This window comes from Eurytemora carolleeae, unplaced genomic scaffold, assembly GCF_000591075.1.
Source record: "Eurytemora carolleeae unplaced genomic scaffold, Eaff_2.0 scaffold602, whole genome shotgun sequence".
Taxonomy (NCBI): Eukaryota; Metazoa; Arthropoda; class Copepoda; order Calanoida; family Temoridae; genus Eurytemora; species Eurytemora carolleeae.
This window is the reverse complement of record NW_019396510.1, coordinates 4,030-19,239: the sequence shown is the minus strand read 5'-3', so window position 1 is coordinate 19,239 and position 15,210 is coordinate 4,030. Positions and strand designations below refer to the sequence as shown.

Below are 15,210 nucleotides of genomic sequence, written 5' to 3'. Positions count from 1 at the left end.
AATTTTTTTTAAAAAGGGGGGGGGGGGGGGGGGGGGGGGGGGGGGGGGGGGGGGGGGGGGTTGATTCTAAAGATAAACACCTGAACATAAATTTTCATATATTGAAACTTATATTGTAAAAGATAAATTACTTTCCTGACATTTATTTGGCTTCTACCAAATTTAATTATTTAGGAAAAACATGACAGAGATGGGTCAGCTTAGAGGAGCTTTAAGGTAGAATATCTTTATAAGACAAGAGTTACAAATCAAGTTACAAGTATTATTAAAGTTACAAGAATTACAGTGATTATCATAGTCATGACTCTCATGAGTTACGGTACAAGGGAACATACAACAAACATACAATAAACATACAATAAGCATACAACATACATCAAAAAGAGAAAACCAGACAACTAACATACAACAAACATACAGAAAAACATACAACAAACATACAACTAACATACATCAAACATACAATAAACATTAACAAAATACAACAAAAATTTTACAAACGTACAAGAAACGGAAACAAACAGACAACAAACGTATAAAAAACATACCACAAACATGAAACAAACATACAATAAACAAACAACAAACAAACATACAACAGACATCAAAAAGACAAAACCAGACAACTAACATACAACTAACATACAGAAAAACATACAACAAACATACAACAAACATACAACAAACATACAACAAACATACAACTAACATACATCAAACATACAACAAACATTAACAAAATACAACAAAAATACAACAAAAATTCTACAAACGTACAAGAAACAGAAACAAACAGACAACAAACGTATAAAAAACATACCACAAACATACAACAAGCATGAAAAAAACATACAATGAACATTTAACAAACATGCAACAAACGTAAAACATGCATACAACAAACATACAAACAAACATACAACAAACATACAATAGACGGCAAACAAAGTGTTAGAGATGTTAAAGAAGTATAAAGAATTTTTTGATATTTATAGATTTGATCCACGAGATAAGAAGTTTGTTTGGTATTTTAACCAGAAGGATAAACCAAAGGTTGCCTTTCATGTCAACGAAGATACCAAGGAAATCCAACAAGTCTTAAATTACCAGTCACGTATTTAAACCGGGTTAATGCTGATTAATAATTACAGTTAAGTTTAAAGGGACTGACGTTGTGATTTATAGTAGTTTTCCATTTAAAAAGGGTTATGCCCGTTTGAAAAGCTTAATCTGATCGATTATGTCAAAGAAAACGTCGTTTTTCTAGCTTAAAGTGGAGAGTTCACACAATTGTCACAATCCACATTAAAATTCAACCAAAATTGAAATTATAAAGAGAAAAATAATGGATATCTAAGTTTTGGGGGACCGTTGTGATTAATATCGAACATGTCACTCTATCTAATAATTTATTTTCCGTTGAAAATAAGACAGATTGAGCAATAAAACTAAAAATATATGAAGGGAGAAATTAATACTTCTTACTAATTTTAAGAAAATATTTTCATGACCCGATGTCAAAACTCCTGGCATTTTTTATCATTATTCATCAATAAAAGTGCTTTCTTTAAATCGCCACCTTCATCTATTATTTATTTGTTGGAACTACAAAATTACTTCATTCATTGTTTTTTTATTCTCTTCACGTCCAGGCCCTGACGGAATACATTATTCATTAACAATTTTAACACCTAAAATTTGGGACAGAAAAATATCTAGAAAGTTGACAAAAAAAATGAACGGTTTTACTTAAATTAAAATTTTAGTGATTTTTGGTTCACATTTTTAAGGGGTTTATTTTCCTAATTCTCGATAGGAAAAAATGAATTTTAGGTGTTTAATAACAATGAATAAGAAAAAACTCCCGTTTTTATTAAAAAAAAATGGAACTAATGTTTTCTTAGTTTTAAATAGTTCTTACTTCGAAAAAAACCGGTGAAGTTTGGGAGCCACATAATGCCTATTATTTGATTTTTAATAAATAAAATATTTTTAAGATTACACCCTGGAAAGCCACCCTGCTTTTCTTTGGAAGTACTCTCCAGAGAGCTTGAACTATACAACCTGGCGAGAATGAAAGGTTGAAAGAAATTCCTGGAATTATTGCAAAATTTGAAAAGTAAATGAGTCCAGTAAAAGTTTGATTGGAAATTGTTAAGATTCTGGGCTTCTGAAAGAAAACTAAGTTTTGAAGAAAATTATCTTTTTTTTAAACTTAATAACTTTTCATTCTACTTCAAGGGATATTATAAAATACAGTGGGATACATAAAACTGTGGAATAAGAAGACTATTGTGATTTTAAATAAACATCAAACAATAAACATAGCAATTTTGCAGTTTAACACAGAACGTTTTCGTTCAATAAATTAATGATTAACCTACTGGAAAACAATTTGTACTTGAGAACATCAAATACTAATAAAATTGTTGTTCTGGTCTCCACAGCATTTTTATAGTGAAATGTCATTTACATAAATATAGAATACAGCTCAATATAGTACATAAATGTTTATAAACATTAGAATATTTTTATTATTACATTTTTCTCATAATCTATTTTCTTCTTAGTTCTGTATTAGTTTTTCTTATAATATAATTTCCATCAGCTAATTTGTAATACTTGGTCTCATCTTTAGAAATATTTTCTGAGGATTAATGCAAACAGGTCCCCCTCCCCCTCCCTACAACCCTGCATCTCCCTCCTTCCCTTTCTTTTCTACTCTTGGATTATCACAAACTTTTTGTAAATAAAAATAAATAAATAAATAATACGGAAAGGTCTAGTATAAAATTGCATGAAAACACCCCCATAAAATACTTTGTGATCTGTCCCATTTTAAATAAATAATAATGTTTCTTAACATTAAAAACTCAAAACTTAACCGTTGGCACTTTAGATACTTTTTTTCTTTTCGTTCTTAGGCTTTTAACTGAAAAAAATACTCTATTCCTCTGGTCCGTAGAATTTTAAGAATAAATGCATCGTCATCTTTAAAAGTTTTGTTTTAACAAAATGAAATCTTTTTTATCTATAATGTTTTTAAAGCATAAAAGCGCACTTTTTTTACCCCAAACAATTGAAATTAAACAAGTAGCTTTATATAACATTAAATTTGTGGATAAGTAATCAGCATGGGAAAATTATATTTTTTTGGCATTACAGGTTACACTTAATGAAGCTTGTTTTGGAAGATAATGATTTTATCCTAAATTTAAGCTTGATTCTTTTTTACAATTTTTGATTCTTTTTTACAATTTTTGGATTCATCTTCAACCTAGAACATTTGGAAAATGTAAAATTTTCGAATTAAATCTAAAAATGGATAATTATAAAAAATTGTTGGATTAAATCTAGAAAATTGATGCTGATGATCTCGGAAAGTTCTACAAGTCAAAGGATGCTGTCTCGTAAGTATTAATTGGTTTATTTTCTCTAGAATAATTTCCTGGATATCGTTGTTTTGTCGTCTTCCATGTATAATAAAAAAAACTTTATGATGATACATTATTATAGCATTTCTAAAACTGATACAATATTAACAGTCAATTGATTGTCCATCATAAATAGTTTTTTTTTTGAATTTTAAACTTTAAATTGCTCAAATTGGATATTGAGATCAAACGAAAATTTAAATTACTTGACACAAGAGGTCGGACCTATAAGTCTGGTCAGAGAAAAGATCTAAATTGGAATTCATTTTCAAATTAAATTTAATAGAAAAGAAAAATCACAGTGCAGCAATAAATTGTATATAAGACCAAGAAGGTGAAAGGGACTGTTAAGGTAAAATAAAATGGGGTCCGGTATGAGCTAAAGCTTTTGGCGTTTATCCCAACCAATAAAAGTTATTGATCTCTGTAACTAGAGTCCAAGTTACATACTTTGTATAGTCGACCTAGACACCTGACCAGATTCAGATCACGTGATACAGATAAACAAGATTGAAATCAATTATATCATATCTATAAAAAATGAATAAATATTATATTCAAATAAATATAAGCCTAAAATTTTGGGTTATCCTATTTTAAAATAAATAAATAAGAATAAAATAATAAATAAAATAATAAAATAAATAATAAAATAGATACCAGTAATAAGGTATATAGAAATAAACGATTATCAATCAATCAATCAATCCTAATTTTCAGATTCATTCCGTACTTGCTAAATATGATCTGCTTAAACTTTGATTCAAATACCATATCACTGATATGTAAATTTTGGTATAGCTTGGACAGTGGACACAGTTTTATGTCAAATCTGAGACATCAGAAAGAACTAATATTGGTTGCGATCAACTCCATAAATGTTTAGGGTTCAACCTTTACCCCCTTTCATTTTATCTGAACAGTCCCTTTAATGTAAAGTTTTAAACGTCATACCAGCCACCATCATCAAGATGTGGAGTTTATTTTAGAGAAAACTCTTGAAGTAATTTTTCTTTTGTTCTCCTTCTTGCATAAACATTAACTTTGGAAAAGAAAACTTTGCATACTCTAAAGAGCATAAACAATAGTTCAGTCTCTCACAATTTCCACAAAGGGGGGGGGGGTTCCATTTTAAAAACATTGAACAATATACAGGGGTTACCCACAACAGATGGGACTGTAAATACGACCGGAAACTGTTTAAAAGTGACGATCCCAAGACTTAACCATGTATTCTGTCTAATATATTTTTACTTTTTTGATGATTTGGCAAAGAAATATACAAGTTCAAAGTTGCAGGGAATCACGAATAAAGGGAACAGACATTATACATTCCTGAAAATCGTTTGTTCTAGAGTAAATTGTTTTTTCCTGGCCGTGCACGGTTTTCCTGGAATTGCTTGTTTTTTCCCCTACAGGCATAGATTGTGCCATAGTCAATTCACAAGGGTAAAATTGTCCATTTTACGTGTTAACCGCCCAATATATTTTTTATTTAATAAATAACATTGAATATCTGTGGATTTCAGTCAAGGTCAGACCGCAAATGGAGACCCAATAGCTAGCAATCCATAAAATACATATTACCTTGCAGATCCTTATTTTTTTTACGTCTTCCCAATTTTTTGTTTAAGAGGAATATTATAAAGTGTCTTGTGTCTTTTGTTAAAATGTAATTTCTTATCTTTAGTTAAATATTTTCTCAACTTTTTATATATTATCACATGAAACGGATAAAAATGGTATTTTAAATGATATAAGGGGTAAATTATTGGATAATGAGACTTGATTTTTTAAATAATATTTTAAAGAAAGGGAGGAAATTTAAAGGATAATACAATTTTTTTGCTTGGTAAAAGGCTGTGGTGGAATATTTCAAGATTGAGGCGGAATTTTTTATTATCAAATGAGAATTTACAAGCATGGTAGGGTATTGAATTGTTTATTGGTTTGATATTTAGAGATAATAGAAGTGGTAAAACTTTATTATTTCCCTCTCCCCACACCAGATCTACGGAAATCATTTCCCTCCATCAACTCCACAGTGAGGGGGGGGGGGGCATTTTTCAAAATATATACCACTAATATATTCTGTTTCTTTGAATTTAATTCGGTTTTGTCAAAAATATACATTCCTGTCTTATTCTACTCTCAGTCCAGGCGAATAATTTTATTCACCCTTTTCTCCACAAACATTTAGCAAGAATTTCAACGAGATTCTTTACTTAAACTTGGCACGAATTTTTTGTTAGATTTTAGTTAATATTAAATATTTAATCAAATTTAACTGCATCATTTTAATGAAATGCATTTGAGTACTTTCTATGCATTTTCTTTTTAATTGCAAATGATAAGAATATTTCATGAAGCTAACACAGATCATGTTTAAAGTACAAAAGAAATGTTATCATTACTGCGAAAATTTTAGATAGATACATTAAATATTTTCCCGTAAGAGTAAATTTAGTAAGTAAAACCAGATGTTTTCATCCGGAAACAGTTTTTCGTACAAGGCCAGTTAATTATAGTCTCATTTTCCTTAGGACACTTATTAGAGGTCTTATTTTCCTATATGGCCCTTATTCACAGTCTTATTTTTCTTAGGGTCCTCATTCACAGTCTTATTTTTCTTAGGGCGCTTATTTACGTTCTTGTTTTCCTTAGGGCACTGATTTACAGTCTTATTTTCCTTAGGGCACTTATTTACAATATTATTTTTCTTATGGCACTTATTTACAGTATTATTTTTCTTAGTGCACTTATTTAACAGTATTTTTTTCCTTAGGGCACTTATTAACACTGTTATTTTCCTTAGGGAACTTATTTACAGTATTATTTTTCTTAGGGCACTTATTTACAGTATTATTTTCCTTAGGGCAATTATTAACAGTATTATTTTTCTTAGGGCACTTATTTACAGTCATGTTTTTCATAGGGCACTGACTGAAAGTCTCATTTTCCTTAGGGCACTTATCTACAATCTTATTTTCCTTAGGGCACTTATTTACGGGTTCATTTTCCTTACAGCACTTATTTCCGGTCGTAATTTCAGCAGACAATCAAATTACAGTTCAAATTTTCGTTAGGGCACTTTTCGATATCCTTAATTTCCGTATGACACATGTTTATTGTTAACAGGCTTACGCTCAATCTTCAAATTTCTTTAGCTGAATAAAATTCAAATTTAAATAGATTCAGAATAGGAACGAATTAAGCCCTACAATGACCTCATAAATTACGCCTGTTTGATACGCAGAACAACAAACTACGTTTTTATACTGTATATTTTACAAGTTTATATAAAGATTATATTCAACAATTTACATTGTAAACAAGAATAATTTTTGATCTGTTTTTTTATGGACGATCCAAAGATTGTGATTAATCATGGATAAAAACATTTGTTTGATATTTTGTTTTACTAAATTTTCAAGTTTAATTACCTATAAAACTGAGAAATCTACTAAATTGTTATTTTTTTCCCGGTTTTTTATGTTCACAGAAGAGAAGACTACACAGGAATTGGTTATAAATTAGATGGGCGTGAAAATTTAAAGGGTAAAAATAATTAATATTAGGTTAGAAAGCATCAAAAAGGTTGGAAAACCCTTGGCAGTTGATTTCAAATTGTTTATTTTTTCCCCCAAAGCTTCGGGGGGGGGGGGGGGGATAATTCTTGAAAATATATACACTAAGCCTTGTATACATTGTTCATACCCAACAAGCTATAACAGATGTTTTAACATATTTCAGTACAAGATCGGACAATTGTACATGATAGCTAAGCATAGCCATGAGCAGTCCCAGAAGGGAGAGGGGGTAGAAGTTGTGGAAAATAGACCTCATGAGGTAAACTTTTAAAAATATTATACAGTGATTGGCGATTATATCAATACAATACAGACGACTTTGTTATTTAAGTTTTGATTGTTAACAAGCTTTTTTCGAATTAAAAGTTTACAAGTTATGAAAGAGAAGCTGTTTTAATTAACAACTTATTGCTATGTTTATGTGTATCCATGCTGAGTATCCATCCATGCTGTTTAACAGTTTGACATAAATAAAAATTGAAAACGAAAGTCGTCTTCATTGTTTTATCAGGATTATTGCTTTTTTACTGATATAAAGGGTTACCCACAAATGACGAGACTTCCAATACGAATGTACGTAATTTATTCATTTCTTATTCTTACATTTATGCATCCATGCATTCTTTCTGTACCAAACCATTTAATAAACCGTTGAAGGCAGGAGACCAATTCTAACCTCCATATCATGATATTTAAAGAGTTCTGGGTCGTCATTTTAGTCTCATGCTTTGATGTGGTAACCTGTTAATATACATGATATACAATACATAATATTTTTAAATATTAATATTTTTATGTTGTTTTAGGACCCTGAACACGGAAAAGGACAATATACAGAGAAAAGGATTCATCTATCTAGCAAACTTCCATCATGGATTAGGTAATATTCCATTGAGTGTTTCAATTTTTTTGGGTGATTTAACAATCTTGCATTTCAAAAAACCATTTTTCATGGCTTCGAAAAACATTTTTTCCTTTTTTAAGAAAAAAAATCCATTTTGGGGATCTTCCCCTTTAAAGTTTACGATTTTTACCAATCTGAATATTTTTAGATCAATGGTTCCCAAAATATTCTAATACTTCTAGATCAATGGTTCCCAAAATATTCTAATACTTCTAGATCAATGGTTTCTAAAATATTCTAATATTTCTAGATCAATGGTTTCTAAAATATTCTAATATTTCTAGATCAATGGTTCCCAAAATATTCTAATATTTGCAGATTAATGGTTCCCAAATATTCTAATTCTTCTAGAACAATGGTTCCCAATATATTCTAATACTTCTAGATCAATGGTTCCCAAAATATTCTAATACTTTTAGATCAATGGTTCCCAAAATATTCTATGTAACTGAGAAGGCCTGGAACTATTATCCCTTCACAATAACAGAATATTCGGTAAGTGCTTAAAAAAGAAAATTGTATTTTTCAGGCTTTTTAGTGATTTCTCCAACATTAAATCGTCGGATCGCAACCGTAGGGACGATTTCGTTCACACTATTTTTTAGGTCTTAATGCACACACACGGTAGGCTATTGGCGCGGTTCTATTATTGATGAAACCTAATCATTAATTTGTATTTAGTGTTCTTTCCTACCCCGTTTTCACGTGCATATCCTCACTAAGTACGAGAATAACAATGGGTCAACAGAAAACTGCCTCAACTGCTCAGAGGTATCTGTATATATGTACTTTGTTTGTCTGTTTGTATCCAATAAATGTTAAAACGGCTGAACCGATCGGTCCCAAATTTCGTGTGGAACCTCACGTGCCCCCATGGAAATTTTATTAATAATGAAAAGTTCAAAAATTTGTCTCCAACAAAATTCGATTTTCGGTAAAGAAAATCTACAAAATTTTGCTATAAAATCCGTTATTTTTTTTTTTGGTTTTGTTTTACAAAGAAAAAATGTCCAAAACTGAAAAAGAAGATGGGCTCGAAGCGCTCTAAAAAGCCTGGTCTTTTTATAAGGGACCAGGGTTGTATATTTAAAGAACTGCCCCCCCTCACTCCCCGATGGTGAGGGAAAAAAATGATTATCTTAGTTATGGGAGGAAAATAAAAACTATAAATCAAAATGCAAGGTTTTTCATACCTAACTTCTAGGGGGGAGAGGAATGGTTGTTCAAGAAAATAAACACCCCTAGATATCCACGTAATTTAGGTTTAAAAACAAGATAATAAAGTTCATTTTTCAATGGATGTCGAGATATTATTTGTCAGATTAAAGGCTGAAAGCAATTATTATTATTATTATTATGTTAGATTTTTTAAGCTTACCACACGACATTAATCATCTAAGATTTATCGAGAAAAATATAAGAATTATGAATTCAACTCACCATGCCATTAACTTAAATCAAGAAGTTATATATTCAATATCCGATATCCAATTCGTAAAATATTATTGAGATCAATGAGTAATCACATTTATATTCCAAAATATTTCAATAACGGGTTGAAAGAAAATGCAATGTTGATTGCTAAAATTCTTGTTCGAAAGAAGAGCTATAAATTTAGCAGAAAAAAGAATAATTTTTCAGGAATCTCTAAAGGGGAGAACAATTGATCATATCGACATTTCCTTAGATGAATGCTCTGCTCACCATTATAAGGTAAATAGTATAAAAATAAGTAAAACAATTTTTTAGTGTTCGAAATAGTTTTAGATTAAGCACGAAATTTGACCACTTTAGTTTCCTATTAAAATTTTTTTTCAGTATTTGTTTAAATAACTATCTGCTCCTTGGACCACACATTTTTGTGGGAGAAAAAAAAACAGTAAAATTTAACTGAACGACGGTTGTTATCATGGTTTTAGTAGTAGTTAACAAAGAATTATCTCCGAATCGGTAACTGAGGCCTTAAATTAAGGGCGATATTTTTTTAACGAATGACTCAGTGTTTTGTTGAATTAAGATCTGTCTAAACAAAACCGTACAAGGTACAAGAAGAGTTCATTAATTAAGAGAAAAATAGGAAGAGCTTGTTTAGTAATGCCTTTAGAAAATATTTGAGATAATTAAATGAATAATTAATGTTTTCTATGAATTTATCACTAATTAAGGTTGAGGAGGACGTTAAAATATTCAAATCTGTGAAAACAGGACGGGGTCCTCTTGAGGAGGGCTGGAGAGAGGACAGTAAGCCTATAATGTGCAGGTATAGCATATGGCACGATATTCTCCAGAAAGGAAGAGTAAACCTAATGTAAATATTAGAAAGGACATGGACCTATGGGAAGGACATGGACCTATGGGAAGGACATGCAGTAAACCTATGAAGTCCTACGAAGTCCAATTAATTATCTTATTTACTCTTCGTTCATTTGCCAACTCGAGCATTTAGTCTTTTAAATGCTCGAAATAAAAACAAAAATGGTCGATCCTAATTATCAGCTTGATACATTAAACTTTATATAAAATGTTTTGCAAAAGCTTGTTCATTGTTTTCATCTATATTCAAATCTCCATTAATTGTTTAGTTACAAGCTGGTGGAGGTTAAATTCGACATGATGTATCTGCTCCAGTCAAAGATTGAAGAATTCGTACATAGGGTAAATAATGAATATCAGTGAAAAGGGTCCATTTACTTTTTTGATGATCCGGATCCAGGGATCCAACTAGGGGGAGGGGGGTCTTATGCCCCCCCCTTCCCCTCCCCAATACAAATATAAAGAACTTCAATAATTTCCAAAATATTTTTTGTAACGCACTTTCACTTTTTTCATGAATTTAAAAATTCGTTTAGCGGGGTTATTTTGTAAACGATTGAATGGCAAAGGGAATGTCTTTGTATTGTCATTGGTTTTATATTAAATGCCCGATTTACAACGGTACCCTTTTAGTTACCTTCATCTGATCTATAATGAGGAAGAACTCGTCGCTTGATAAGTGTTTAATTCTGTAAATCTTCTTTACTGTTTTTGAAGCAATAAAACACAATGGAAAAAGTCAATATTTAGGGAGAAAATGATTATTGCATTCTTGATCAGACAAAGTATAAAGGGTGCCGTTGTGACTCAGACATGTCACTCTAAACTGGAAGAAAGTATTAAGGGTGCCGTTGTGAATCAGACATGCTATTCTAAACTGGAAGAAAGTATAAAGGGTGCCGTTGTGAATCAGACATGTCACTCTAAACTGGAAGAGTCAATTAAAATTAAAGATTTCACTAAAATATAGAATTGGATTTTCTATCAACTCTGTGCAGGATTTAAGAGGATTTAAGTTTATTTGGAAAAATTCTAGTTAATTCTTGTGAAATATTTCTAGAAAATAAAATATTAATAAATTTGCAATTCTTGGCTTGGCAATCAGTTAATTGTTTAGAAAAGAAGCAGTTAATTGTTTGGAAAAGAAGCAGTTAATTGTTTAGAAAAGAAGCAGTTAATTGTTTAGAAAAGAAGCAGCTAATTGTTTAGGAAAGAAGCAGTTAATTGTTAGTGTTAAAAAAGAAATACTTGTAAATTGTTCAATGTTGATATATTAATTCTACAACAAAATTACGATTCCGTATGATATTTAAAATTCTGAATTAAAGAATGAACCCTTTTCATTTTCCAACAACGCTTCTAAAATTCTCTTAAAGGGACAAACGTAATTTCAAGTGACCATTTATTAAAAATTAAAATAGGTACATGCCGTTTCGCAATATTTCTCTTCAAACGTTTGCCTGGTCAAAAATTAAGAAAGTACTTATATTTTTCAATATAAGAAGTACACTATTAGAAGGTACCGTAGTGAATCGGGCATGTTATAATTCTTTGATTGGAGGGTTATTTGAAATCACGTCGGCAGTCCCCTTAAGTATAAATTTCTTTATTACCTATTTCATCTAGACTAGTTTTTAACCCAAATGGTTTTTGGATTGTAACACAGATAGAAAATTTTATTTAAAACTTAAGAGAATATTTATTAGATATGTATGCGGCCCCCTTCATTACCTTTTAAAATAGCACCTATATATCTGTACCTTTACACGTTGTTCTGTTACAATTTTTACTTGCCAGATTAATCAGTAATCACTGTGATGTCAAATCAAAAAATATTAATATTGTACATTGTGTTTAACATGTATTTACGATATCATTCCATTGTTTAAAAGAGACTTTTGCTGGAATTTCAAATGAACCCGTCCCCATTTATAAACTGGCATGTCTTAGTCACAACAGAACCCTATAAAGGTTTGTCTGAACAATAATTAACGAGATATCCATGTTTTTCACTTTTAATTTGTTTTAGTTTTATTTAATTAAAAATGATTTGAGGATTTTCACACAATAATTAAATAGAGCTTAAAATCTGCAAACACAACGATATCGTCCACTTTATTGATAAAAGGAAACTGTTGTGAATCTGACATACTCCTCTTTTTTGTTTTGTAATGAAGGGTCACTTGAAATTACAGCGACAGTCACTTTAATCAAACTGAGTCCGAATTTAATAAATTAAAAATTTAATTCGAGGCTTAAATTCTTACAATTCGGCCTCTGAACCTTTTAAATACCCTAGTCAGTAAGATTAGTCTTGTTTAACATATCTAGATATGAAAAATATCTTTAAAAACATCAAATCAAAAAAAAACTACTTGTTAAATGTACAATATATTCTATGTTTATTGTCAATTCTAGATAGCTATAAGTAACCTGATATTGCACTGCATGTTTATAGTCAACCCATCCAACCTATCATTAGGATTAATCTAAACTACCTTTTAGCAACTACCTCCGCTCGAACATAAAGTTTGAAAAAAATCAAAAAGTATCTTGTTTTTCCACCGCAATAAAAACAAAAATATAGCTTCACTCGATAACCAAAACTTTAAACCATTTTAACAAGAAGTTTGTAATCAATAGCTATACACCTTTTATTAAAAATTTTTATTATTTTTTGATAAAAGAAATCAAGACATTTTCGTCAGCAAGGTTTATTACCGTAAATTGAATTTTTAAATGCGGGTATTTTCCTTCTTTCTGATTCACAACTTACAATTTTTGTACAGTTAGCTTACTTTTTTCAAAAATCCATTTTAGCTAATAAATATCTTGCTGTTACGCTAAATTGCCGCTTTAGGGATTTTAAATTTAACCAGAAGCAGCCAAAAGTCAAACCCCGTCAACCTAGTTGTCAGTTTATTTGGTGTCATCGGCGGGGCAGTACAAACTTGTGCCGTAAAATGTCGTGTCAGCTCAGATTTAAATGTGCATGAGTTGAGTGTGACTGTATCTAATGTTTTCTTAAACAAGGTGGCTGGTGAATGATGATTAATATTTCTTAATTCTATATTTGTTTTTAAGTTCAAAGATCAAGTATTTATCTTAGAATTGATAGAAGTTTAGTGAGTTCTGTCTCAGTATACACACAAGTGGGTTTCAAGAGATATAACAAATGCTTAGGATCCGTCCTAAAAATAGATCCGGACCAAACTCAAAAAAAAAATACAGAAACTACATATTTTTGGATTTTTTCCTCACTTTCCCACGGGTTTATTTGGCTGACTACATCCTGATTCTGAACCTGAAGAGCTGTAGTTTAACGAGTCCCTTCATTTAAGTTGGGTATGCCCGAGTTACAGCAGCGCTCTTTTAATCTGTATATGATCAACAATGTGGAAGATAACGTCGTTTTTTAATGTTCTATGTAGAAGCTACGTTTGAAAACTATGAAAATTGAGAAAGATCAGATTTAAGGGGTATCGTTGTGGATCGGGCACTGGAAATTAAAAATATTGGAGATTCTATGGATCCATAGCACTGCTCGTAGTTTTTCCTCACAGTAAATAATAAATGTACTGTCGTTCTGTAATATGCTCACAAAAATAAACACTAAGGGACTGTTCACGTTATTTTAAAGATATTACAGAAGTTCTTCAAGCATTCACAGTTCACACATTTATGATGACGCTAAGCCGTTTCTTGAAACTGTGAATCGTTGATATGACACTTTTTAAATTGATTGTCAGTTAAGATACGCTAACAGTCCCTTTTTTAAAAACAGGGTTTGTTGGAAATCCGCTTGTAGTGAATAACGATATCTTGATGTAATAATAACAATGATAATAATTATGCTTGTTAAAAATGTTGATAAAATATAGTTGTATAATGTATACGGGTGATCCAAAAATGTCAACAAATTATTGTTAATGCTAAGAAATGATTTATTTATTAGTATAAAATTACATGTACCCCCCCTACCTTCAGTACCCACTTTTTTATTTCTATCTTTAAACATTTTATAAAACATTTATCGTATAAAAATAATGTTTTTATTACAACATTGTTAACATAGCATTTCTTTTTTATCTTTAAACATTTTATAAAACATTCATCTTAAAAAAGTTAAGCTATTTAGTTTTTGAACAAACTGTTATTAAGAAAAACTGGTGAATTTGTTTACTGTGATTTTTGCTTAGTATTGAATTATCCGTTGTGCTGAGAAGAAATTAAGTTTATGCATTATCAGTTTTTACATAATTTTAACATTAATACTCAGAAGCTTTTTCTTCAATATAATAAAATTTAACCCCCCGCCCCCCCGATGTGTGATAAATGTTAGCTATTGATTAAAGTCAAAATTAATCTTAAGATTTTTTTCCATAAATTTGCATATTGAATGTAAAATGTAGAAAATTTAAACAAAAAAAAATTTATGTTATTGTACCTAATATATAATAGATCCCAATATATTATATCTATCGTTTATGTGATCATTACTAGATAAGTTCGTGGAGAGAGATGGCAATATATATATAAATATGTATATGTATATTTATCGTCGTGTTATTGTTTCAGATTATAGAATGCTTGTTAAGGAATACAGAATATGTATGCCACTGACAGTAGAAGAGGTAAAATAGAAAATACTCCGCCCTGCATTGTTTTCCCTCCCCTAAAATATTAAAATACCTGGAATAAAATGTTAAATTTGAAAGTTAATCATTAAACAAGTATCTAGCTGAAGCACCCGGCGATGCCCGAGGGATTTTTGTAACGCTTGAATGTTTTTCGATATTTTAAATTGGAATTTTTAGGATATCCTTGGGTTATCTAAAATTGTCAGCCAATTTGGTCCAGCAGTTAGGGCAGCTATAGCTAACATATAAAATATATATGACCGAAGAGCTTTATTATATATGCATAGACAAATGCCATTTAGCAACTGCAAAGGTGATGGGGGGGGGGG

General features: G+C 30.4%; 2 protein-coding genes and 1 long non-coding RNA gene across 3 annotated transcripts in view; all 3 read left to right on the top strand.

Annotated features, from left to right (window-relative positions):
• The window catches only part of LOC111704608 (uncharacterized), a gene marked incomplete at its 3' end in the record, with an annotated part of 47,371 nt that overhangs the window by 28,249 nt on the left and 3,912 nt on the right, over positions 1-15,210 (top strand). The window contains exons 22-24 of the mRNA XM_023476897.1: positions 175-216; positions 996-1,083; positions 3,358-3,410. Of these exons, the coding sequence (XP_023332665.1) occupies positions 175-216; positions 996-1,083; positions 3,358-3,410 (183 nt within the window). The remainder of the gene's footprint in view (positions 1-174; positions 217-995; positions 1,084-3,357; positions 3,411-15,210) is intronic.
• Positions 7,265-8,100, top strand: LOC111704595 (uncharacterized). Its single transcript, XR_002765854.1, has 3 exons — positions 7,265-7,283; positions 7,831-7,904; positions 8,077-8,100. It is a non-coding gene; the product is annotated as an uncharacterized LOC111704595 (long non-coding RNA).
• Positions 11,347-14,875, top strand: LOC111704594 (cytoplasmic phosphatidylinositol transfer protein 1; the record flags this gene model as incomplete). Its single annotated transcript, XM_023476882.1, is given in 1 exon segment — positions 11,347-14,875. A coding segment is annotated over 1 exon segment (93 nt), but the record flags the coding sequence as incomplete, so codon positions are not given.